Source organism: Chrysochloris asiatica, unplaced genomic scaffold, assembly GCF_000296735.1.
Source record: "Chrysochloris asiatica unplaced genomic scaffold, ChrAsi1.0 scaffold00276, whole genome shotgun sequence".
Lineage (NCBI taxonomy): Eukaryota > Metazoa > Chordata > Mammalia > Afrosoricida > Chrysochloridae > Chrysochloris > Chrysochloris asiatica.
The window spans coordinates 1255461-1277839 of record NW_006408794.1 but is presented as its reverse complement, the minus strand read 5'-3'; the positions used below and the strand labels follow the sequence as shown (position 1 = coordinate 1277839).

General features: G+C 38.4%; 1 protein-coding gene across 1 annotated transcript in view; it reads right to left on the bottom strand.

Annotated features, from left to right (window-relative positions):
* Positions 1–2763: 2763 nt before the first annotated feature.
* The window catches only part of LOC102836151 (14-3-3 protein beta/alpha-like), a 132377-nt gene continuing 112761 nt past the window's right edge, over positions 2764–22379 (bottom strand). The window contains exons 2-3 of the mRNA XM_006874422.1: positions 3441–3516; positions 2764–2969 (exon numbers count right to left, since the gene is read on the bottom strand). Of these exons, the coding sequence (XP_006874484.1) occupies positions 2764–2969; positions 3441–3516 (282 nt within the window). The remainder of the gene's footprint in view (positions 2970–3440; positions 3517–22379) is intronic.

Sequence of the window (22379 nt, the reverse complement as noted above, 5' to 3'; positions counted from 1 at the left end):
TTTTATTAATTATATGTATTTGCTTATAGGAAGAGCCCTAACCCCATGCTCATAATCGTAATCATTTAGTACTTAATAGACCCTTAACTAAAATTCCTTCACAATGATCAATTCACAAGTGAATTTTAAATTGTGACAAATATACTGATTTGTTATTCAATAAATTTAAAAGTTGAGGTTCTCCTATTCAGTTATTATTACTAGGATTAAGAATATCGGAGCATAATTTATTTTACACCATTTTCCTTGTAAAAGAGAAAAACAAGCATCCATAGTAACTGAGATTTATATATATGAACTGATCTCTTCCCAGAAAATATAAATCATTATTTCTGAGTCCTATAGATTGTTATGTTATCTTCTACTTTGATAACCTACATCGGCATTGTTAGCTTTTTTCCAAAAAGTATACTATTTAGTAGTTAACTATAACTTACAAAGCAACTCACCAATAAGTAGATGCCATAGGGAATTTCACCCTCTTACATACCTATACTTAATGTACTAGTATAAATGTAGCATGTGCATTTAATATACTCTTATGCACTTAATATACTCTTTGTAATAAGTCTCCTGATTACCCTTTCCCACTTCCATTTTTTTCTATAAAAATTAATCTGTTTGTTATAGTCAACATAACCTTTATTAGAAATCTTTGGAGAGTACAAACCAAACTGTTTTTTTAATTGTTATAGTTACGTTTATAACCCATGTAGGATTTCTATAGAATTGCCCTCTCCCCTACTACTCCACAATAGAATGCTTTCTAAGCTAGCATGACACTAAAAATGTTAGAAAAATAATTTGGAGAAATACAGAAATTTCCATCAGCTTGTATATTTTTCTGTAATTACTTTTTTCTGAAATATGATTTCATGCTCTCTGATTTTAATAGACGAAGTAAGAAAAATCCTAGGAAACACTTTGATGTATACCAGATAATGCTTCCCTTTTTCTCTTTTAAAAGTTTTGTTCATTATTAAATTCTGTGATTTTTGTCAATAAAAATGTCACTTTTTGGTAGCATTATCTTTGGAAGACATTAATAGTCTGTTTCAAAATGAAAATTTCCAATTGCAGAGTAAATAGCAGCATATATTTTAGCAGTTTGTGATACGTAAATTAGAATTTCAAAATAATCTCTAGGTTGAAACTGAATGCTCATGAACCTTTTAAGAATGTTAGGTCATATTTAGTCACAGTGATACTGACATGCAATTGTAATTACTTCTACTCGATATTAACATGTATGCCTTCAAACTATCTGGCTAATTTCTAATATTGGAAGCAGTAATAAAAGACTTCAGGACTTCTGAGAGAAGAGTCAGGCAACTAATCTGCCAGAAACTTCTTTTAAGCCACTATGAAGATGAAAATTCTCCATGAAGGGTTTACAACCTGAGCCACAGCTAATAATGTGTTCTGTATTACGATTTTTTTTAAAAGTCAGATCCATTTTAATAGTGTCTTTCCAACCGCTTCTGTTAGCCCAACATTCACTTTATTTTTTTTTTAATTGACAAATTTCAAATGCTAAGAACTCAACTTTCCTCTGCAGACATATAATAAGGCGCTAACAATATCAAGAGTTCCTCTCTGTGGGAAAGATCAGGCAGCATTAGAAAAATCTTTTTATCTTTCTGTGGAATGCTCTGAGGATCAGATAGCATCTAGGAGAGGGGCTCTTATGTTGGAGCAATTGTGATTTTACATCAGCACTCCTCTGATGGCATTCACTAACTTTAATATAGCCCATCCGCCAAGAATTTTAATAACAAGGCACAACATGACAGTTTGCCAGTGCTACCTGTCATCAGGCTCCTTGGCGCTCTTTTTTTCTGATTTACAGTTTTTGCACCACCAACAAGATGTGATACTTATGCATTTTTCTCAAGTCTTAATTCCTGCTTATTGCATCTAAGGGTAAGTGCTGTGTTCTTTGTAGGTTCTGATGTTTACAAAACAATGGGGTACCCTCCTAAGTAACTATTCACCAATTCTGGGGAAAGCCAGGGCCAGGTTTATGCCCACTCTTTGAAAGCAAGTTGGTTCTGAAAAGCTGGCATTCAATGTCCTTTCTCTGTTTGTACAGATGTTGGCTTAAGTGCTAATTTCATGTAGCACCAGGTGATAATGTTACCTCTGAGAGGGTCAAAGGCAGTGCCAGGCATGGGCTGTAGAGTGGGAACAGCAGAACCCATAACATGAAACCCATTATTCCAGCACAAAGAAATAGATATAAATGCTCCTTATCCAGTGCCCCCTCATAGCCTTCTTTAAAACTGTCTCCTATTAAATAAAATAAAAAATAAAAACATCTTGTGCTGTACAAGCAAGCTTGCAATCACAGTTCCCTCCCGGCTTGCAGAAACCCCACAGATATTTGCAAAGGGATTCGAACTCCTAAAGTGTTCTGGTTTCTATTTGCACCCCACCAGCATTCTGTGGGTCGAACCCCACAAATAAAGATGAGAAGACAGACGGAAAGAAGAAAGTGGAGAGTTAACAGCAGGCAGGCAAGGTATAGAAAGAGTGGATCCTTACCCTTCCTCTTTGATCTTCTCCTCCTCCTCCTTTTGGACTTGCATTTTAGTTGACTACTTAGTCCTCCAGACCCTCGGTTGTTCCCCAAGACAGATGCCATGGCTGAGATTCAATAAATAGAACACGGGCGCTCTTTCTTAAATAATTTCACCTTTCTTGCTCTTGCCGTCGCCGCTGCAGCCGCTAATGCCTCTGCTTTTGCAAATCAGGGAGTGTGGTTCACTTTTTAGGACGGAGCACGAGAGCGCGCGCACATACACACACTCTCGCTGGCTCGCTCTCTAATTGTTCTCTGTCACTTGTTTTCAGCTGGGCTGAGCAGCTCTGATCTGAGCCGGAATGCTTAAATGTTCCATCCGCTGGAGGAACTGTGCGAAGGTACGGACCCGCGCGACTGAAGCGCTCTCCTGTAGCTCTGGCTGGGTCTGTCTCTCTTTATCTGGGCTATAAATGCAGGGGTTCTACTTTTGCACCTCTGCTAGTTGTTTGGCACCAGCCACTTTGAAGCCAATCACGCAGGGAGCTTGTCTATTTGCTGCTGCAAAGTCTAATTAGATCCAATCACAACTGTCTTCTGGCTCTGACATCAGCACCACCAGCCCTTTCCAACCCTTGTCAGCTTGCAAACTCAGCTCCCATTTGGACTGACGGATATGCCTAAAACCTGATAGAAAGACAAGGAGACTGCACTGTAGGGAATAAAAACACACTGCCAGTTTATCTGGGAGCAGCCTAAGGGGGCAGTTTACAAGGAAGGATGCTCCCACTGGGATTTCAAGGCTTTCTGCTATAGACTATATGAACAGAACGTTAGGTTTCTCCACTCTCAGAAAGATGCAGTGACTATTTTCTCCAACCAAATAGTTTTTAACTAGTTAATTCATTATAATGCTCACTGTTTCGAGGGGGAATATCTCTAAAAGAAATACGAAGACCACAGTTGCGCAGAAAGGGATTAAGATTTGCAATTCCCTAGGAGACAGCCTGTTTAGGGGTATTCATTTTTCAGAGACTGTATGTTTCTTGTTGCTTGTTTTCGTTTATTATTTTTTTTGCTTTATATCACTTGGTTGTTCCCCTGGCAAAAGAAAAATACTGTATAAAAACAGAGGTATTATAGTATCTGAGTCTGATTTTTAAAAGACAGGGATTTCAGAGTTTGTCACTTTATTTAGGGAATAATGAAATAAAAGGTAAAGAGGGCTTTCTTTCATCTTTTAGTTTTCTTGCCAAAGGTAACAAGCATTTGGATGAAAGAAAGTAAGGTTTGCAAGAGGTGGATGGCAGATTGAATAGTTCCGCATATTTTTTTCAAGGATACCCTATGGTTAGCGATTGTACTTACTGTTGTTGTTAAGTGCCATCGAGTTGATTCCGACCCATAGCGACCCTGTGTAGGGTTTTCAAGGAGCAGCTGGTGAGCTTGAACCACTGACTTTGCAGTTCAAAGGACTTTCACAGTCTGACGCATTAGCCCACAGCGCCACACCAGGACTCCATACTTATGGAACCCTAAAAATCTATCACTGATACAAAAAAGGGAAATAATCCAGAAATCACCATTGCAGTTTTTATTTATATCACATACACTATTAATTAGGATATCTGGGGATACAGTTGTACTAGAGTAGGTAACGTAAAAGCACTCGTCCTGGTATGGCACTGTGGATTAATGCGCCAGACTGCAAAGCTGGTTGAACTGCAACGTCGGTGGTTCAAGCTCACCAGCTGCTCCTTGGAAACCCTATAGAGGGTAACTATGGGTTGGAATTGACTCGACAGCACTTGACAACAACAACAGCTAAACAAAATGGTTTGAACCCACCAGCTGAAGGGGAAAGAGAAGAAAGAGATGTGGCAGTCTGCTTATGCAAAGCCTATGAGAAACTTCTGGGACAATTCTGTTTTGTCTTTAGGAGGTTTGTTGTTGTTGTTATGTGCCGTGGAGTCGGTTTTGACTCATAGCGAACCTGTACAGGGTTTCCGAGGCTGTAAATCTTTACGGGAGCAGAAAGCCTCATCTTTCTCCGGCAGAACAGCCAGCTGGTAGTTTCGAACTGCTGACCTTGTGGTTCTCAGCCCAATTCATAACCACTACGCTACCAGAGGTGTGAACATTGACTAGATGGGAGTGGTCTTGATATGGTGGTGATGATTATGCACTGTGGAGTCAATTCTGACTCACTGAGACCCTGCATAGGGCTTCCAAGCCTTTAAATCTTTACAGGAGCAGAAAGTCTCAGCTTTCACCCACGGGCCCGCTGGTAGTTCCAAACTGGAGCTTGAGGTTAGCAACCTGACTCGTAACCACTATGAACTTGATAAGGGAGCTATTAATTAGAATAGTCATGGTTTGAAAACAATCTACTCTAAAGTCCATTAGTAAACATTAATATGTTGCTATGAAAATGGTACACAAGTATTTTTATTGTTCAATATCTTTAGGTTCACATTTCAAACTCTTCATTGGCCTAAACAGTTTCATATACTTTTGCTACAGGTTATTGTGAGTCTGAATGGATGAGACGGCAGTGGGTATTCTTACATAAGAAAATATATCCCCATTAGGGAACATTGTCAGCAATAGGGATGCTCACATGTGCTGCTTTGTAGTAAGTTGATATATCATATCATAGTTTTTTTGTTGTTGTTGTTTTATGGATGAAAAAACAAGAGCAGTCTATTTCAAAACCCAGCTCTCTTGCTCCAACTTTAGACAAGCAATCTAAAGTATGCCTCAGTTTCCTCATCTGTGAAATGGTGATAACAGTAGTAGCTATCTCACAGATTGATTCATATCTGCGAAGCAATCAGTGACTGTTGTTGTTTTAAGTGCCATCGAGTCGGTTCCGACCCATAGTGACCCTGTATAGGGTTTCCGAGGAATGGCTGGTGAGCTTGAACTACTGACCTTGCGGTTCAAACAGACTTTGCCATCCAGCGCATTATTAATCTCTATATAAAGGTATCTTAAATATAGTAAATAAACTTTGAAAAAGTGAGCAAATATATTTCAGGTAGGCCTCAAAGAGATGTTGTTAAGTGACGCCAAGTAAGTTCTGACTCATAGCAACCCAGAATAAGGTTTCTGAGGAGTGTCTGGTGGGTTTGAACTTCCAACCTCGCGATTAGCAGTACAGTGCTTATCCTATATAGCGCCACACCAGGACTGCAGAAAGATAAGACTGAGATATTTTCCTTTAATAACATTTGAACTGTCTGGCTCCATTAGATAGCAGAGTACAGTCAAACAAGAACTCCCTGCCCCTTCAGAATTACGTTCAACATATTCATTCCACTGAAAACATAGCTAATTCTTCAGAAAATTGCTAGTGAACCTTGAAAACATACATAGAAGGCTAGCTTGTTCTTTATATTACAAAAGATATTTGAAAGCATAAATATATCTCACAATGCAACTATGTAAGTCTCTGCCGGTGAAATATTTGAGTTTTATTCCTGCAGTAATCCAAATATGCCCTACTTACATGTTTTCCAGAAAACTTAACTCAGAGTGGAGTTACTAAGGAAAGATATGTTAGCCAACCACCAAAAACAAATGGAGAGTCACAAGCAAGGTTATTAGTAATTTTCAGTGACTCCCTGCATGTTCATATCATACCATAAAGCAAAGATTCTGACTTTGAGAATTGAATATACAACCATTAGTTATATTAGGAGAATACATAGGATAGCCAGAGAACAAAATTTCTGACTCAGAGTTTAGGTTATATTTCTATTTTGGTGTGTTTGGGGGACAAAATTGAACCCTAGATTTTGATGCCTAGTTTAGATCCTGATTTTCAAGTAGTTGTTTTGTTGTGTGCCCTTAATTCCATCGTGAAAATCAATATATTAGCCAAATATTACCTTGTAATTTACTTAACTTATTATTTTTAAAAATTTTTTAACAAATATTTTAGCAGAGATATGTTATTCCCCATTTTATTTGTGTGCATAAAATAATGCATAGTGGACAAGCAAAAGTGATAACACAACACCAGAACAATTGTTTATCAAAGGAGGATAGACTTTGAAAGAAGAGTTCATTACAAATAATTTAACAGTGGTCTCTAAGAGAAAGCATTGTAACATTCTGTTGTTGTTATGTGCCGTGGCGTCGGTTCTGACTCATAGCGCCCTGTATACGGTTTCCGAGGCTGTAAATCTCTATGGGAGCAGAAAGCCTCATCTTTCTCCCGCGGAACAGCTGGTGTTTTTGAACTGCTGACCTTAAGGTGAGCAGCCCGATTCACAACCACTAGCTACCAGAGCTTCTTTGTAACATTCTAGACAGGACTTAACGTGAGCATTTTTTATAATCTTCCATTCTTCCTGTCATCCTCTTTGTTTTTGTTTGTTTCTTAAATCACGGCAGTGCTTTTTGGCAGTCTGAAATGCAGAACAGATGTTGAAAATGACGTTAGGATTGGGAGCCGATTGCAACACTATTGTCCATCAGAAGATATTACTGATGTGCGTCTGAAGCTAGTTTCCGCTCATTTCCTGCTCTGCCAACTGAACAAGGAACTAGGAATAAGATTCCTAGGAGGGCCTAGTATTGACTTGGAGACAATGACAATTGACAATGAAATTCGACATTGGCATATCAATTGGAGAGCTGAGAAAAATAAACATTATCACTAGACTAGAGGGAAGTTGGGTGGCCTCTGCAAAGTGTCTTTACATTTAAATATTTGTGCCTTGAAGAAGTGTCTTTCAAAAAGGCCACATTGGTTCTCGCCTGTTGTACTCATTCATAGGACTTTATGTTTCTGTATTATCACTCTTATCAGTACTGTAATGTTATGGGTATGTTGTGGCACTGCATGGTGATGAGCTGGACTGCAAGGTCATTTTGAGCTATTTCGGTGGTTCAAACTCACCAATTGCTCCTCAGAAACCCTATACAGGGTCTCTATGAGTCTGAACAGACTCTATGGCACTTACCAACAACATTTTTGTTTATGTATTTAAGGTTTACATTCCCCATAGACCATCAGAATGAGCAGGACAAGACCAAGTCTCTTTTGAGTTCACTACTGTCATATGAGGATACCTCGAAGCACACTGCTATTAGGGTTCTAGTTCACACATGCATGGTTTACTCCAAATATGCTTAAACATGACTCTGTGATCAGTGGATAGCTGACAGATGCATTGTTGTTGTTGTTAAGTGCCATCGAGTCAGTTCTGATTCATAGCAACTCTGCATCGAGTTTCCATTGAGTAGCTGGTAGGTTTTAACCACCAACCTTATGGCTAGCAGTCCCCTGCTTATCTTACAGCACCACACCAGGCTTGTTATGGTGCCTTGAAGAAGAAAAAAAGTTGCAATCTAAGGGTGACTTTCAAGAGGATCTGCTGAGCTAGGTAAATGCAAGGCAGAGAGATCAGCTTTGAAGATTATAGTGACTGTTTTTTGAGATTCCAAACAGAGAACCTTGTAAGATTTTCTCACAGAACACAGGATGATCACAGAGGTTCATTGTGAAACTTTAAGAAAACTGAAACTGCATATGTGAGAAACAGACCAGGAAAGTTGTGCTGAGGAATGCTTTTCTATGGTAAGAATGCACCTGCTCATTCTTTAGGTCTGTCCTATGAAAATTTCATTGGGAAACCCTAGGCTATCCACCTTCCAGCCCTGATTTTGCTCTTTCAGACTTCTTTCTGTTTCCATAACTCAAACAGCATTACTAAGAACATAGAAGATATCCAATCTGCCATTTTGGTGTGCTATCAATCAAAGAGGGCAGAGTGCTTTTGGGGAGAGTTTAGAGAGATGGAAACACTGCTTCAGAAGTGTGTCTACATAGATGAAGGATGTGTCAAGAATCAAGAGCTTCACTTTTTGGTATTTTTGTTGAACAAAAGTTTCAATGATTTTTTTTTATCAATACTTTTGACTTATCCATATATGGCACTATAGTCAAAGTATTGGGCTGCTAACCACAAGGTTCAAACCCACCAGCGACTCCACAGAAATCCTATCAGGGGTCCCTATTAGTCGGAACCAACTGGATGACACTTAACAACCAAACTGCGACAATATTCTATATAAATAGTGTAATATATTACATATGTCGGTATTGTTACTGTCATAGAGCCAGTTCTGACTCATAGTGATCTTGTATGGGGCTTTCAAGGAATGGCTGGTGGGTTTGAAACACCAGTCTTGCTGTTAGCAGTCCAGTGCTTATCCTCCAGAGAACCACACCAAGAAGCCATATAGCATACATAGTGCATTATATATGAACACCGACTCACCCACTACCATCTAAGTCAATTCCATTTCATAGCGAGTTAAGGTTACCAAGGCTGTAAATATTTATGGGAGCAGAAAGCCTCCTCTTTCTCGGAAGGAGTGGGTGGTGGACTTGAACTTTTGACTTTGGGGTTAGCAGCCCAATGTGTAACTCACTATGCCATCAGGCTCCTATATATGTGGAGCACAGACTGTCATAAAGATTTTAATGATCAGTAATAATCTTTAACATTTGTTCGCTACTTTTTAAACCCACCAGTAACTGGTGAGTTTGAACTACCCACCTTACAGTTCAAACCGACCTTGCAGTCCAGTGCTTATCCTACAGCGCCATACCAGCCACTCCTTGAAAACCCTATAAAGGGTCATTATGAGCCAGAACCAACTCGACAGCACTTCACAACAACAGCAAGCCTACATTTATACAGAATCTCATTATTATTGTTAATATTTTTATTTTCCTAAAATACGAGGAAACCAAGGCATATATATAAGACTCCTGGTGTGATGCTGTAAGATCAGGACTGGACTGTGAACCACAAGATTGGTAGTTCAAACCCGCCAGCTGCTCCTCAGAAACCCTATATGGGGTCTCTGTGAGTCAGAACCAACTCTGTGGCACTTACCAACAACAACAAGGCATACAGTATTTAATAAATTTACCCAAAATTATGTATCTTCTTAGCGGCAATGTCAGGATTCAAATTCGGGTCATTCTAAAGTTGTACCCTGTGCTTTTAGCTACTAGATTCTGTTATTGTATTTATTTATTTCTTATTCTAGAATCTGAGACTAGCTGATTTTGGGAATTTCCTTAGGTCTTTTTTTGGAGAGAGATGAAAATATATTAAACAGTGATTAAAGCTTTTGGTTGCTGTTGTTATTAAATGGCATTGAGTTGGTTCTATCTCATAGCGACCCTGAGTGGGGTTTCCAAGGAGCAGCTGGTGAGCTTGAACCACCAACTTTGCAGTTCAAACTGACCTTGAGGTCAATTTATCCCACAGCACCACAGCAACCCTGTATAGGGTTTCTGAGGAGCAGCTGGTGGGTTTGACCTGCCAACCTTGCAGTTCAAACTGACCTTGAGGTCCAGTGCTTATCCTACAGCACCACACCAGGACTCCCTTTAAGTGTTTGTTGTTGTTATTGTTGTTAAGTGCTGTGGAGTCAGTTCCTACTCATAGCTACACTGTATAGGGTTTCTGAGGAGCTGATGGCAAATTTGAACCACCAACCTTGCGGCACATTAATCCACAAGGCCATGCTATCTTGTTAGATTGTGGCAGAAGAGACACAGAAAGAATGTTGCACACAAAAAAAGACGATGTATCTGAAATTCCTTAGAATCAATAGCTGAAAAATGCCTCTAAATAGTATAGTTTTTCCTGACCTCTGGGTTGGGCTGTTAAAAGGGGAACCTGAGGTCTAAACCACAACCCATAGTCGCACAGATTTCATCTTTTAAACCAAAATTCAAGTCCTTCTCAATCCTCAGTGTTCTCCACTGGATGTCTTGGTTTTCCTAAACACATGAACCATTATTCTTTGCTCAAGAGTATCAATATTTAGTGCCAATTTACAATGACTTCTCTTCTTTATGCATTGCAATGTGTGAATTTCCAGACAGTTAACTTTAAAAGTGTAGTTAAGTTGACTTCTCATGGATTTCTAAAAACAAACAGAACACCCACAGAAATGAGCATGGCTTATTTAGAATCAGAATTTTAGTTAATATCCCCCACCTGCTATCCGACTATTTCTACTAGGTGGAAAAAAATAGCAGAACAAAGTCTTCCCTGGAGACATTTATGCTTGCTGACTCACTATATCATCACATGTGACACTGAATTATTACTTTTCACAAACAAAGAAATAGCACAAGAGGGATTTTTTACTCTTTCATCTTCATCCATTGTTCTTAAATTTAAATAACTCACATCAAAGAACTTGCACATGGGACTTGAAAGTACTAAAAAGAAAATAATACATTGAGATAACATTTGCTATGCCAAACGCATTCATATTCAGATTCTCCTTGAATGGTATCAAAGTAGCTTGTGAGGAGGGGGAGGGGCAGCAGAGAGGTCTAAGGAGCAGAAAAGAGTTTTTAATGTGAAAATACTCTTTATAGGAGGTTTCTTGCTAGAATAATTTTTCCTTCATGCATTTTTCCTTTAGGCATGCCTCTGGTGTGGGAATATCAAATATATAATATAGGTATCAGTTTATTAATGTGAACATAGTGTAGATAAAATACGAAGTGTCTCCAGAGATGACTGTGATATTGATTGTGGTTAAAAAAAAGAGTTCATAGGTCAACAGTTTTGAGATTCTGAATTTTCTTTCTTGCTTGATGCTTGGTATCCCACATATTAACACATTTTAATTTGTCCGTGTACATTGTGTACAAGAGAAGACGTATTTGATTTCTATGTTACCGCTTTCAGGGACATTGTTTGGAAAATACAGATAGAGAAAAAAATTCCCTAAATGCATAATCACAAGATGGGGCTTCAAATTCTGCTTATATACATTCTTTGTGTCTGGTCTTAATGAAAGTCAGTGAAACTTCCTGAGCCTCATCTGTAAAATGGCTTAAAACAATACCAAAGAATTGCTTTGAATATCACATAGAAAACTGTTTGCAAACTACTTTGTAATCTTTGAAATGCAAACATCACAAAATATGTTATTGTTTTCTTTCTACACATTGTGCGTGGATTTTAATCACTGACTGACCTACAACCAGGAAAACGCATTCAAAATTAAGATTGTCTTTGAGATACAAAAAACTCAGGGTAGCTAATGGTCTAGGTTTGCCATGTATCTTTCAGGCATCAGAAGTTTCATCTACTATGCAATTTGGGTGACCCTGAGTAATCAATCTTTTCTCTATGCTAATTATCATACCTGGTTCCATTTCATTCTACTAGTTTCAGGATATTCCCTGCACTGGTTAGTAGACCAGTTGGTTAACTGCAGGAACAATGTTCGGAATCAGCTCTTTATGATTTCTGTGACCTTTTGATAAAGTATGGTATTTTACTACTAAATATTTGTGTTGGCTATGAGAAATAATGACCTGAAATAATCCCTTTAAACACTCTAGCTAGATTCAATTACTTACATTTACATTTAAAATGCCTTTGGTTGCTAGAGTCTGAAATCTGAAACCTTAATATTTTCTGGACTATTAAAGAATTACCATTATTTAAAACTACATTATTGCGCACCCTATCCTAGATTTGTGTCCTTTACTACTACAGTTCAAAGAGTTAATTTAAAAAAAAAAAAAAAAATCCAAATCTTCTCTTGGGACCAGTGATTTTCAAAATGAAAGAATGTCGTATCCCCAGAGTATTGTCTGGCATCATGAAGAAAGGAAAAAAAACAAAACAAAACCCAGACGGAATTGATGGTTTAGGATATTAATCAATGCAGTAAATTGAAAGGAAGGGATATAAGCTTGTTAGGGGTCTATCTCTGTTGTTTAAACTAGGGGAGACTGATGTAATGAATTTATTTTAATTTCCTACCTTGTGCTTAAAGTCTAAAGACTCCATTTCTTCCTCTGGCTTCCTTGGTTCTTCCATTATTGAAATCATAGATTGTGTGTACATTAAGAAACTGGAAAGCTTCACTTAACATATATTTTTCTGACCAATGTTTCCAACAGTTACATGGAAGGAAATGACAGCTCATTGTCACATGCTTCACATGGTTTGAATGAAGATCTTTTGGCCATTCATGGCAACCTTAAAAACATAAAAAGGACAGTTTGCATTATAATCCCACACATTTGGTCCTGGCAGGAAGAGGAATCATAGGAGGCATAAACAAGTAGCTTCTTTATAGGCTCCTGAATGTGGATAAAAACTGAAGAGAGTCAGATGACTCTGAATTACTATTTTCACCTAAAGTAGTTTATACTTCTGTCCCATGACCTCTGTCTGGCATGGTTCCTTTTGTGATTGCTAAAAAGCCAAAATTAAAGGTCCTTCCCCTTTGCCTTTTCTTTTTGTACCTCAAAGGATCCCTGGTGGCACTATAGGATAAGCTCTGGACTGCTAACTGCAAGATTGTTGTTGTTGTTGTGAAGGGCCGTCGAGTCGGTTCTGACCCATAGTGACCCTATATAGGATTTCTGAGGAACAGCTGGTAAGCTTGAACTGCCGACCCTGCAGTTCAAAAAGCTTTGCAGTCTGGCTCGAATTAACCCACAGTGCCACACCAGGACTCCAAGATAGGCAGTTCAAATCTCCCAGTCATACTGAGGGAGAAAGATAAGGCTTTCTGTTTCCACAAAGATTTACAGCCTTGTGCTATATAGCATTAGCTCTGCGCTGCTAACCACAAGACTGGTGGTTCTAACCTATCTGACATTCTTTAGAATCCCTATACAGGGTGACTATGAGTCCGAAACCGATTTGACGGCACTTAACCGATAGTCAACAACCAAACCCTATGTAGGGTCACTATGATTTGGAATTTGCTTGATGGCAGCAGGTTTGGGAATATGAGTAAAGTAAGTAATCACAATGGGCAAACTCAACAGGAGGTTTAATTATAAGACAAAACAACAACAGCAACAAAACACAACATTATCCGGTAACTAAGGGGATCGGAAATGTAATTCGATTAGAGAAGATTCTTGTGAGCAATAGGTGTCAAAATTGCTTCCTCAGACAGCTAGCTAGGCTGTCATCTTTCAATTCAACATGCACATTAAGGCCATTATCTAAATACCATGAAATGTAATGTTACTCTCTTACTCAACAAACCCTAGAAACATACAGAACTCCTGTTCTTAGGGTCATATAAAAAATAACCCTTTTCCCTATCCAGCACCATAAAGTAAACAGCAGCACCTACCTCCATTGCAAAAGAGATATTGAAGTAAAATGCAAATAGGAATCAGAAATCAAACTAGGAAAGGAAATGATCACGGACTCCAGACCCAAGTGCCATTGAGTTGATTCCCACTCATAAGGATCCTATAGGACAGAGTCCAACTGTCGTCCCTAGGGTTTCCAAGACTGTAAATATTTAAGGGATCAGACAGCCTCATCTTCCTCCCGCATAGACTCCAGAAGGCAAATATACATGCAGCAGATCTGGTTCAGTTGCTGTCAAGTCAATTATGATTCATGGAGACCCCATGTGTGGCAGAGTAGAACCATGGTTTGCAGGGTTTTCAAGGGCTGATTTTTTGAAAGTAGATTACTAAGCCATTCTTCCCAGGTGCCTCTGGATGGACCTAAACTTCCAGCTTTTTGGGTAGTAGTCAAGTATGTTAACCATTTCCAGTTCCCAGTACCTTGATTCAGGACATAAGATTAAAGCAAAAACCGCTCTTTGCAGAAACAGCAGATGAACACATGATGACCTGCTCTTGTTAAAACAAGAAAATGAAAAATGAATAAAACTCATCAAATTCTTCTTGCAATGAAGCTCTTCTTTGTCAGCCTAATTCTGTCCTTTTTTTCCCCCTTGGTCATAATTCTGTTTCTTCTAATTCATAATTGCTCCTAGAGATGTTAAGGTTTCCTGCAACATCTTCTGGGAAGGACAGTACCCTTCTAGGACTCAGCAAGTTCTTTAGCTTATACCTTCAGGTATTGATTCCTGTGCCTTCTTATTAATTTTAGTGCCCAGCCAAATTATTTATTAATTGGACTATGATCTAAGAAACTTACTCGTGGCAGAAGTTCACACAAGTGCCAATGAACAGTTTTGACCATCTGAACCATTATTTTCTCTTCTGGAAATTTCCTCAAAACATGACGATGGTGAAGGTGAGAAGAGTTTTTAAGATTTGTAAAAATTAAAAAAGATTTTCATGCTAAAAGAAACTTACGTTGATGATAATCAGGGGTGGGAGGAAAGGAGACTAATTCACTGACTTAGAGGATTGTTGTTATTAAGTGTCTTTGAGTCAGTTTGGACTCACAGCAACCCTGTGTAGGGTTTTCAAGGAGCAGCTGGTGGGCTTGACCCACCAACCTTGTAGTTCACAGTCCAGTGCTTATCCTACAGCATCACACCTAGAGGTATACACATGTTAATTCACGTGACAGGCAATAAACAGTAAGGGGAAGGTTGGCAAAAATATGATGAAGATAGTTGAAGACAAAGTGAGTAACGCATGAGTTGAAGCTAAAAGACCTTCTTCGAAGGTCTTCCTTATTCATTGTCCAACTTTCACATGCATATGAGGTAATTGAAAATGTCACAGATTGGATCAGGAAGCAAACTTGTACAGTTCACAATTCAAAAAGGCAGCTCAACATCCTGGTTGAGAGGACAAACTGTAGAGCCACCTGGATTCCCAGGTATGCCATCTGCCAATTCTGAGACCTTTGACAACTATTTAACCTCTATAGTTTGTATTTCTCATTGGCAGAATGCAGAGAACATTAGTATCCACATCAGTTGACAGCTGAATAAATCGTATCTGTGAAACTCTTAGGGAGAAAGATCTGGAGATCTGTTCCTATAAAGACTACAACCTAAAATACCTTATGGGAAGCTCCACAATGCCACATGAGGTTTCTATGAATTGGAAACAACTCAAAGGCACCAAACAACATCAACAAAACTCTTCAAAAAGTGCCAGATTTTTTTTTTTTAATAATGACAAAAATACAATGAACTTGGGTCATTACTTTTGATTGTACTGTTGAAACTTCTCTTTTCATTTCAGTTTCTGACCTTGGTCATATCTTTTTTACTGTGTACAGATATTCATAAGAATGAAAAGGATAAATGTAATGTTTGATTTTAGCCTGCTTTGCACCATTCCCTCTTTGTCACTTTCCTTAAAAATTAGGTAATTTTATCTATATGTCAACTAGTCAGCCAGTAGTTTTGTGTTGGATTAAGTGTTGGGCTGCTCACAGCATGGTTGGCTGCTCAAATCCACCAGCCACTCTTCAGGAGAAAGATGAAGATGTCTGCTCCTGTGAAGATTTACAGTCTCAGAAACCCAAGGAGCAGTCCTACTTCATCTTGTATGATTGCTAAGGAACTCTGGTAGCGTAGTGGTTACGAATCGGGTTGCTATCCTCAGGGTCATCAGTTCGAAGCTGCCAGCTGTTCCACAGGAGAAAGATAAGGCTTTCTGCTCCTGTAAAGATTTACAGCCTCGGAAACCCTGTACAGGGTCGCTATGGGTTGGAACTGACTCCAAGGCACATAACAACAACAACAATGGAGTCCTTGTGTGGTGCTTCAGGATAATGTGCCAGACTGCAAAGTCAGTTTGAACCCTCAGGGTCTTCATGCTCATCAGCCAAGCCTCGGAAATCCTATACAGGGTGGCTATGAGTTGGTACCGACTTGACGGCACCTAACAACAACAGCAATGAAGTCCTAGTGTGGTGCTGTACAAGAATCACTAGACTGCAAGGTCAATTTGAACTGCAAGGTGGTAGTTCAAAGATAGCAGTTCATACTCACCAGCTGCTTCTCAGAAACCCTATACAGAGTCACTATGAGTCGGAAGAAACTTGAGGGCACTTAACAGCAACAATAGGTCAGAACAGACTTGGTGGCAGTGAGTTTGGTTTTGCTTTTTTTTTTAAGTTCTTATTAATGAGTCCTGGATGGTACAAATGGGTAACATGCTAGCCTGCTGATTGAAAGGTTGACTTGAATGGCCAACCTTTAAAGAGGTCCACCCTGGAAGATGCTTGGCAATGCACTTTTGAAAAATCATCCGTTGAAAACCTTCCACTCTGGCATACATGGGAACACTATGAGTAGGTATTACTGATGATTATCACAGCAAACAGGAAGTTGACACACTACTATCTTTATAACTGTGACAAACGTTAGTTGTCACAAGTGGCTTCAAGTGATAATGGCACCTTGATATATTTATGATACTTAGGAATAGCCTGGCTGTCAAGTAATCATGACAATAGGGCTGTTTAAAGTCACATTGGTTTCCACTGGACAGCCAGCCAGTGATGGTTCTGGTACTCCAGAGAGATTTGCCAACCCATCAGAGGGATATCAGTTTTTTAAAAGACAGTTGCAAGTGATCCATGTAAATTACAGTTTGAGTGAAATCAATAGATGTGACAAACAGCCAATGCTGGCAACTGGAGACATAATGAAGGTGTGACTGTGTAAATGGCTAACAGATAACAATGCGATAGGAAATTACAGGGCAGTGCTGTATTGAATAAGTGCAGTGCAAAATGAGCTGCAGCGTTCAGGTCAAGCTATCCCGCTGCTGAAGTATCTCTGGCTCTTGTCCTTTGTAATTGTAAGTGGCAGTAGAGCCCTGCTGAATGTGTTGGAGGGCATGTATTCAAACCACATTTGTTCTGCATTACAATGCAATTCTTGCTGCTACCAACTGATCTATAGTGTCAGTGGCCACCTCCCAGGTGGACAAGACACCACTGAAAATTCCAATACTCCTCCTAGTTAGGAGTCAAGAGGCCCATCATTAAAACAATAATGAATTCTGGGTGCTCTCCTGTAAAAAGATTGCAATGGAAAATCACTTTGGGCTATTATTAAAATGTTTTCCGTTGCTTTGGTATCCAGGAAACAGTTGGTGATAAATGAAGGGATTTATGCTAATATGATATTTCTTTTAAAAGGAGAAAATTTGAGAGATGCAATTTGCTAATCTTAAATCTACAACCTACATGTACAAAGGCATTTCAGTAATTTCAATATCGAATTGTAATCATTTTCATTTGTAGATTTTCATAATTTGCATCATTTGTGAATATATTGTTACTTTCCTAAAACTATATAGATGAGAGGACTTCAAAACATTCATGGAAAACTGTAACTCGAAGATAATGGAATTTTCCACAAACTTTTTGAAGCCTATCTATCTATCTATGCATATATACATATATATATTTTAGAGTAGAATTATTACTAGGCACTTCCATAATTGTGCTTTTATAATTTTACAGAATTGTGCTTTTACTCAAATGTTTACAACTGAGATTACCATTTATTTCCCTGAAAATTTCTGTATTAGTAATTAAATATATTGCTTTAATTATAATGGAACATAAAAATCATTTGATAATGTGTCATCAAGTAATTTTTTTTCTGCAAAATATTTGAAAACACAACCCTCATGCTGATCACATTCTCAATGATATTTACAAACCAGAAGACAATTGGAGATTACATACATGTTTCACATTTCTAGATAAGGAAACTCATATCAGATAAGCTAAATTGCTGAGAAAGGCTTACTAAATGGTTAGTGAGGAGTGTACAGAAAGCTCTCTGATTCTTGCACTAGTCCTTCTTCAACTGTATCACATTTTAACCCATATGTTCTGCCATCTATTTTTGCTTTTCAAATGACAGTTGCGATTAATGGTTTTACATACATTTTATATCTCCAAATGTTAATTTGCCCACATGATAAAGAAAAATATTTTGTGAGCCAAATCTTGTAATGCTTATTAATGAAAATAGAGTAATTTTTTCCTGAATTCATAGGTACCAAAGAATATGCTTTAGAGCAAAGCAAATCCTTGATGAAAATTATTTCCTTTCACAAACAATACATTTAATTTTTATGTTTATCATGAAATGTTTTTTCAAATGTCTAATCTATGATTCATATTAACACTATTATATGAAGTAGTTGGCGTTTTTCTGATAAGAATTTTCTTTAATATAGTAGTTAATCATTTGGCTGCTAACTGAAACTTTGGCAGTTTGAATCTACCAAGTGCTCAAAGGGAAAAAGACGCAGTAGTATGCCTCCAGAATGATTACAGTGTTGGAACCATTATGGGGAAGTTCCATTCTGTCCTACAGGATCGGTATGAGTTTGAGTCAATCTGATAGCAAAGGATATATGTAATTTTATATTTATAACAGACTATAGTTCATAAAAACTTCTAAACCACCTTCATATTAACAAGTATTATGTGGATTACTTGACATTTTGCTAGGGTTAAACAAGAATCGTTCTTCATCCAGCTTCGTTTCCTTTTCTTCAACAAGCCCACAGTTATCTCAACTCTGAAAGACCATGAGATTGAGAATGTGGACAACGTTGCTGTTGCCATTCATGGTTTCAGGAATGCTTCCATTGTTGGGTCTGAAACTTACTCCAGACAAAGCAACATGAGCAAGTTCCAGTTTTCTAGAGGTTCCAGACTCAAAGAAACTTTTTGTTGTTGTTCATCCTAATTAATGTTGTTAGTGGATATTGAGTTGGCTCCGACTCATGGTGACCTCAAGTACAACAGAATGAAATGCTGTGTTGTGACATCTTTTTGAATGTTGGTGTGCTTGAGTTCATTTATATGATGAATATGCCATTCCATCTCATCGAAGGTTTCCTTTCTTTTCACTGACCCTGTGCTTCAACAATCAAGATGCCCTTTTCTAGCAATTGTTCTTTCTTGATGATGTGTCCAAAGTAAGTGAGCTAAAGTTTCTAAGACACATTCTGGTTGTATTCCTTCTAAGAATGATACATTCTTTCTCTGGCAGCCCACAGTATAGTTAATATTTTTTATCAACACAACAGTTTGTGCATCAAATCTTATTCTGTCTTACTTTTTCATTGTCCAGCTAACCCATGCATATGGCATGATTTAAAAGACTATGATTTGATGCCAGGGAGCATGGAGGAAGGCAGAATCTCCAGTAGGTACTATTCAATCTGTCTGGGGGAAGCTGATGAAAGGAGATATAGATGGGTAACTCGTGATACTGTAGTGAATAATGCTTATCAGGACGGATTATCAGGGTTGGAAATGCAAAAGGGGAAGTTTTGGAACAAGGAAGGAAGTGATTAATTCTCCAGTCTAGGAGTGGAGGCCTCTGGGACCATCAACGGAGAATAGCCGAGAGCGGGACCCTACCCAGAGAAACAGAGATGCCTGAGATAGAGACAGAGAGGACGACATGGAGTGATGACGCAGCTGGGGACTTTGGACCCAGAGAGGGAAAGGGACTGTGGGCCGAAAAATGGGGAGGGAGGGGGAGAGGGAAGTGTAGGGGGTGGGTGTCTAGGATATACCCTTTTGTTGGTTGATGATGCATGGAGGGGATTGGAACCATGGCAATGAGATGATATACGATGGAATGAATGTAAGACTAAGGTTCTCCCATGTAAACTATCATATAATTCACAATAAAACATTTAAAAAAAAAAAAAAAGACTGTGGTTTGGATCAGGGACACTTTAGTTATCAAAGTGAGATACTTTTTAAAACATTAAAGAGATTCTTTTGCAGCATGTTTTCCCAATGCAATCCATTGTTTTATTTCTTTACTGCTACTTTCCATGAATGTTGGCTGTTGATTCAAATGGGATGAAATGATTGACCACTTCAATCCCTCCAGTACCAGATGAGTAAATCTGGATAAAGGACCCAACAAAATGAAAGGCGACGGTAGGGAAAGGATTGCACAACTTTATAAGCTCAACAGGGAATTCTTTGGACAGAGAACTAAAAACAGCAGATAATTGAGACTAGCATTCTTGACAATATCACCTAGACTTCAATCCAGATAAGTTGTTAAGTGCCGTTGAGTCAGTTACAACCCATAGCCACCCTGTGTAGTGTTTCTGAGGAGCAGCTAATGAGTTTGAATCACTGACACTGCGGTTCAAACAGACCTTGCAGTCTAGTTCATTAACCCACAGTGCCATAGCAGGACTCCTCAACCCACATGTAGAAGCATGCAAAGCAAAACAGACCAATAAGCTTGAAAAGAGAGAACCAGAGATACAGTTGCAACAACAACAACAAAAAAAACATAAAGTAAGAAGAGGGAATAATCCAGTTATAGAACTACCGAAGAAGAGGGAATTTAATAAATTTCAAGAAAATAATGAAAGAAAGAATTTTTTTTAAAACTAGCTTTAACTCTAAAATGTATAATGTCTTACTCCTAGCCCTTGCCCAACTCTCAGTCCTAACACTAACCCTAGTCCTAATCCTAACTGAAACAGTTAATAAAGTCGTAGGCCTAGAGAAAAACTAGCCAAAGTCCCAACCTAACCCTCATTCTCTACCCCTATTCACCGCCCCCCCCAATAAAACAAAATGAAGATAATAATTAAAGGAACAAAATCAAAATAAATAAATCAAATGATGTATTGCTTTGGGCAAATCTGCTGCAAAAGAACTCTTTAAGATATTACTGAGCAAAGATGTCATTTGAAGACTAAAGTAAGCAGTATTCTCAATCATCTTGTATGCATGTGAAACCTGAAGAGAAATTCATGTTCTTGAATTATGGTATTGGCGAAGAGTATTGAATGCTCCATGGACTGTGAGAAGAACAAATTGATCTGTTTTGGAGGAAATACAGCACAAATTGGTCTTCAATGTCTAATTCATCTCTCAAACATCTAACATATTCATCAAGAGGGACCAGTCCCTAGAGAAGGACATGATGCTTGGTTAAGTGGAAGGTAGGAGAAAAAAAGATGGATTGAAACAGTGGCAATAGCAATGAACTCAAGCGTAACAATGATTGTGAGGTTGGCACAGAACCAGGCAATATTTCATTTTGTTGTGCATAGGGTCACTATGAGTCGGTACCAACTTGATGGCACCTAACAACAACAGCCAGAATGCTTCTTAGAAGTAGGAATGGGGAGACTTCATATCATGTATACTTTGCATCATGCTTGGTAGAGGGTCAGCAAAAAAGAGGACTCTCTTCAATGAAATGACGTGACAGTGTCTTCACCAATGAGCTCCAACACTGCATCTCTAGTGAGGCTGGTACAGGACTCGGTAGTCTTCCGTTCTGTTGTTCATAGAGTTTCTATGAATTGAAATTGATTGGACAGCACCAAACAGTAATAACATCAACAAACCTTACTTTGATCATCCTCTTAGTTGTACTCCATGGATTTTACAGAAATGTAAAAGCCAAAAGAACCTTAAATGATAAAATAGAGTAATGGATGTTCAAAACGTTTTTAGCAACACAACATTTTTGTTCAAATAGACGTGTTGTTGTTGTTGCTAATTGCCATGGAATCAGTTCTGTGATGGATGTGTGCACAGTAAAACTGTAACCTATAGGTCTTTCAGAAGTGGATCACCGAGACTTACTTCTGAGAAATGTCTGGGTGAGTTTGAACCACTAACTATTTATGCCAACCAGGTACTCCTAAAAGAGTATATAGAAGTAAAATAAATAAAGTTACTGTAAAAGGAGATGCCATATTAGAAGCAGAGTTCAGCTCAGGGTTCAACCCCCTGCTGAGAATTTACCTTTCCATACTGAGAATTTGCATTTCAATAGGATCCATAAGTGATTCTAAGAGATGTTATGAAAATAAAAAATAAAAAAAATCCTTATTTTTATGTATACATAAGAATCACCTGGGGATACTGTTTAAATGTTGATTAGAAATTCCCTGTGTGTGTGTGAGTGTGAGCCAAGCAAAATGAACTGGCCAATCAGCATCTTCCTTGCTCTACAAGGAGGCGACTGGAACACACTATTAAAGTTGCTCATCTAACTCAATCCCTCCCTTTCTTTTAAAAATGGAGAAACAGAGGCACTTGTTAAGTGTCATTGAGTTGATTCC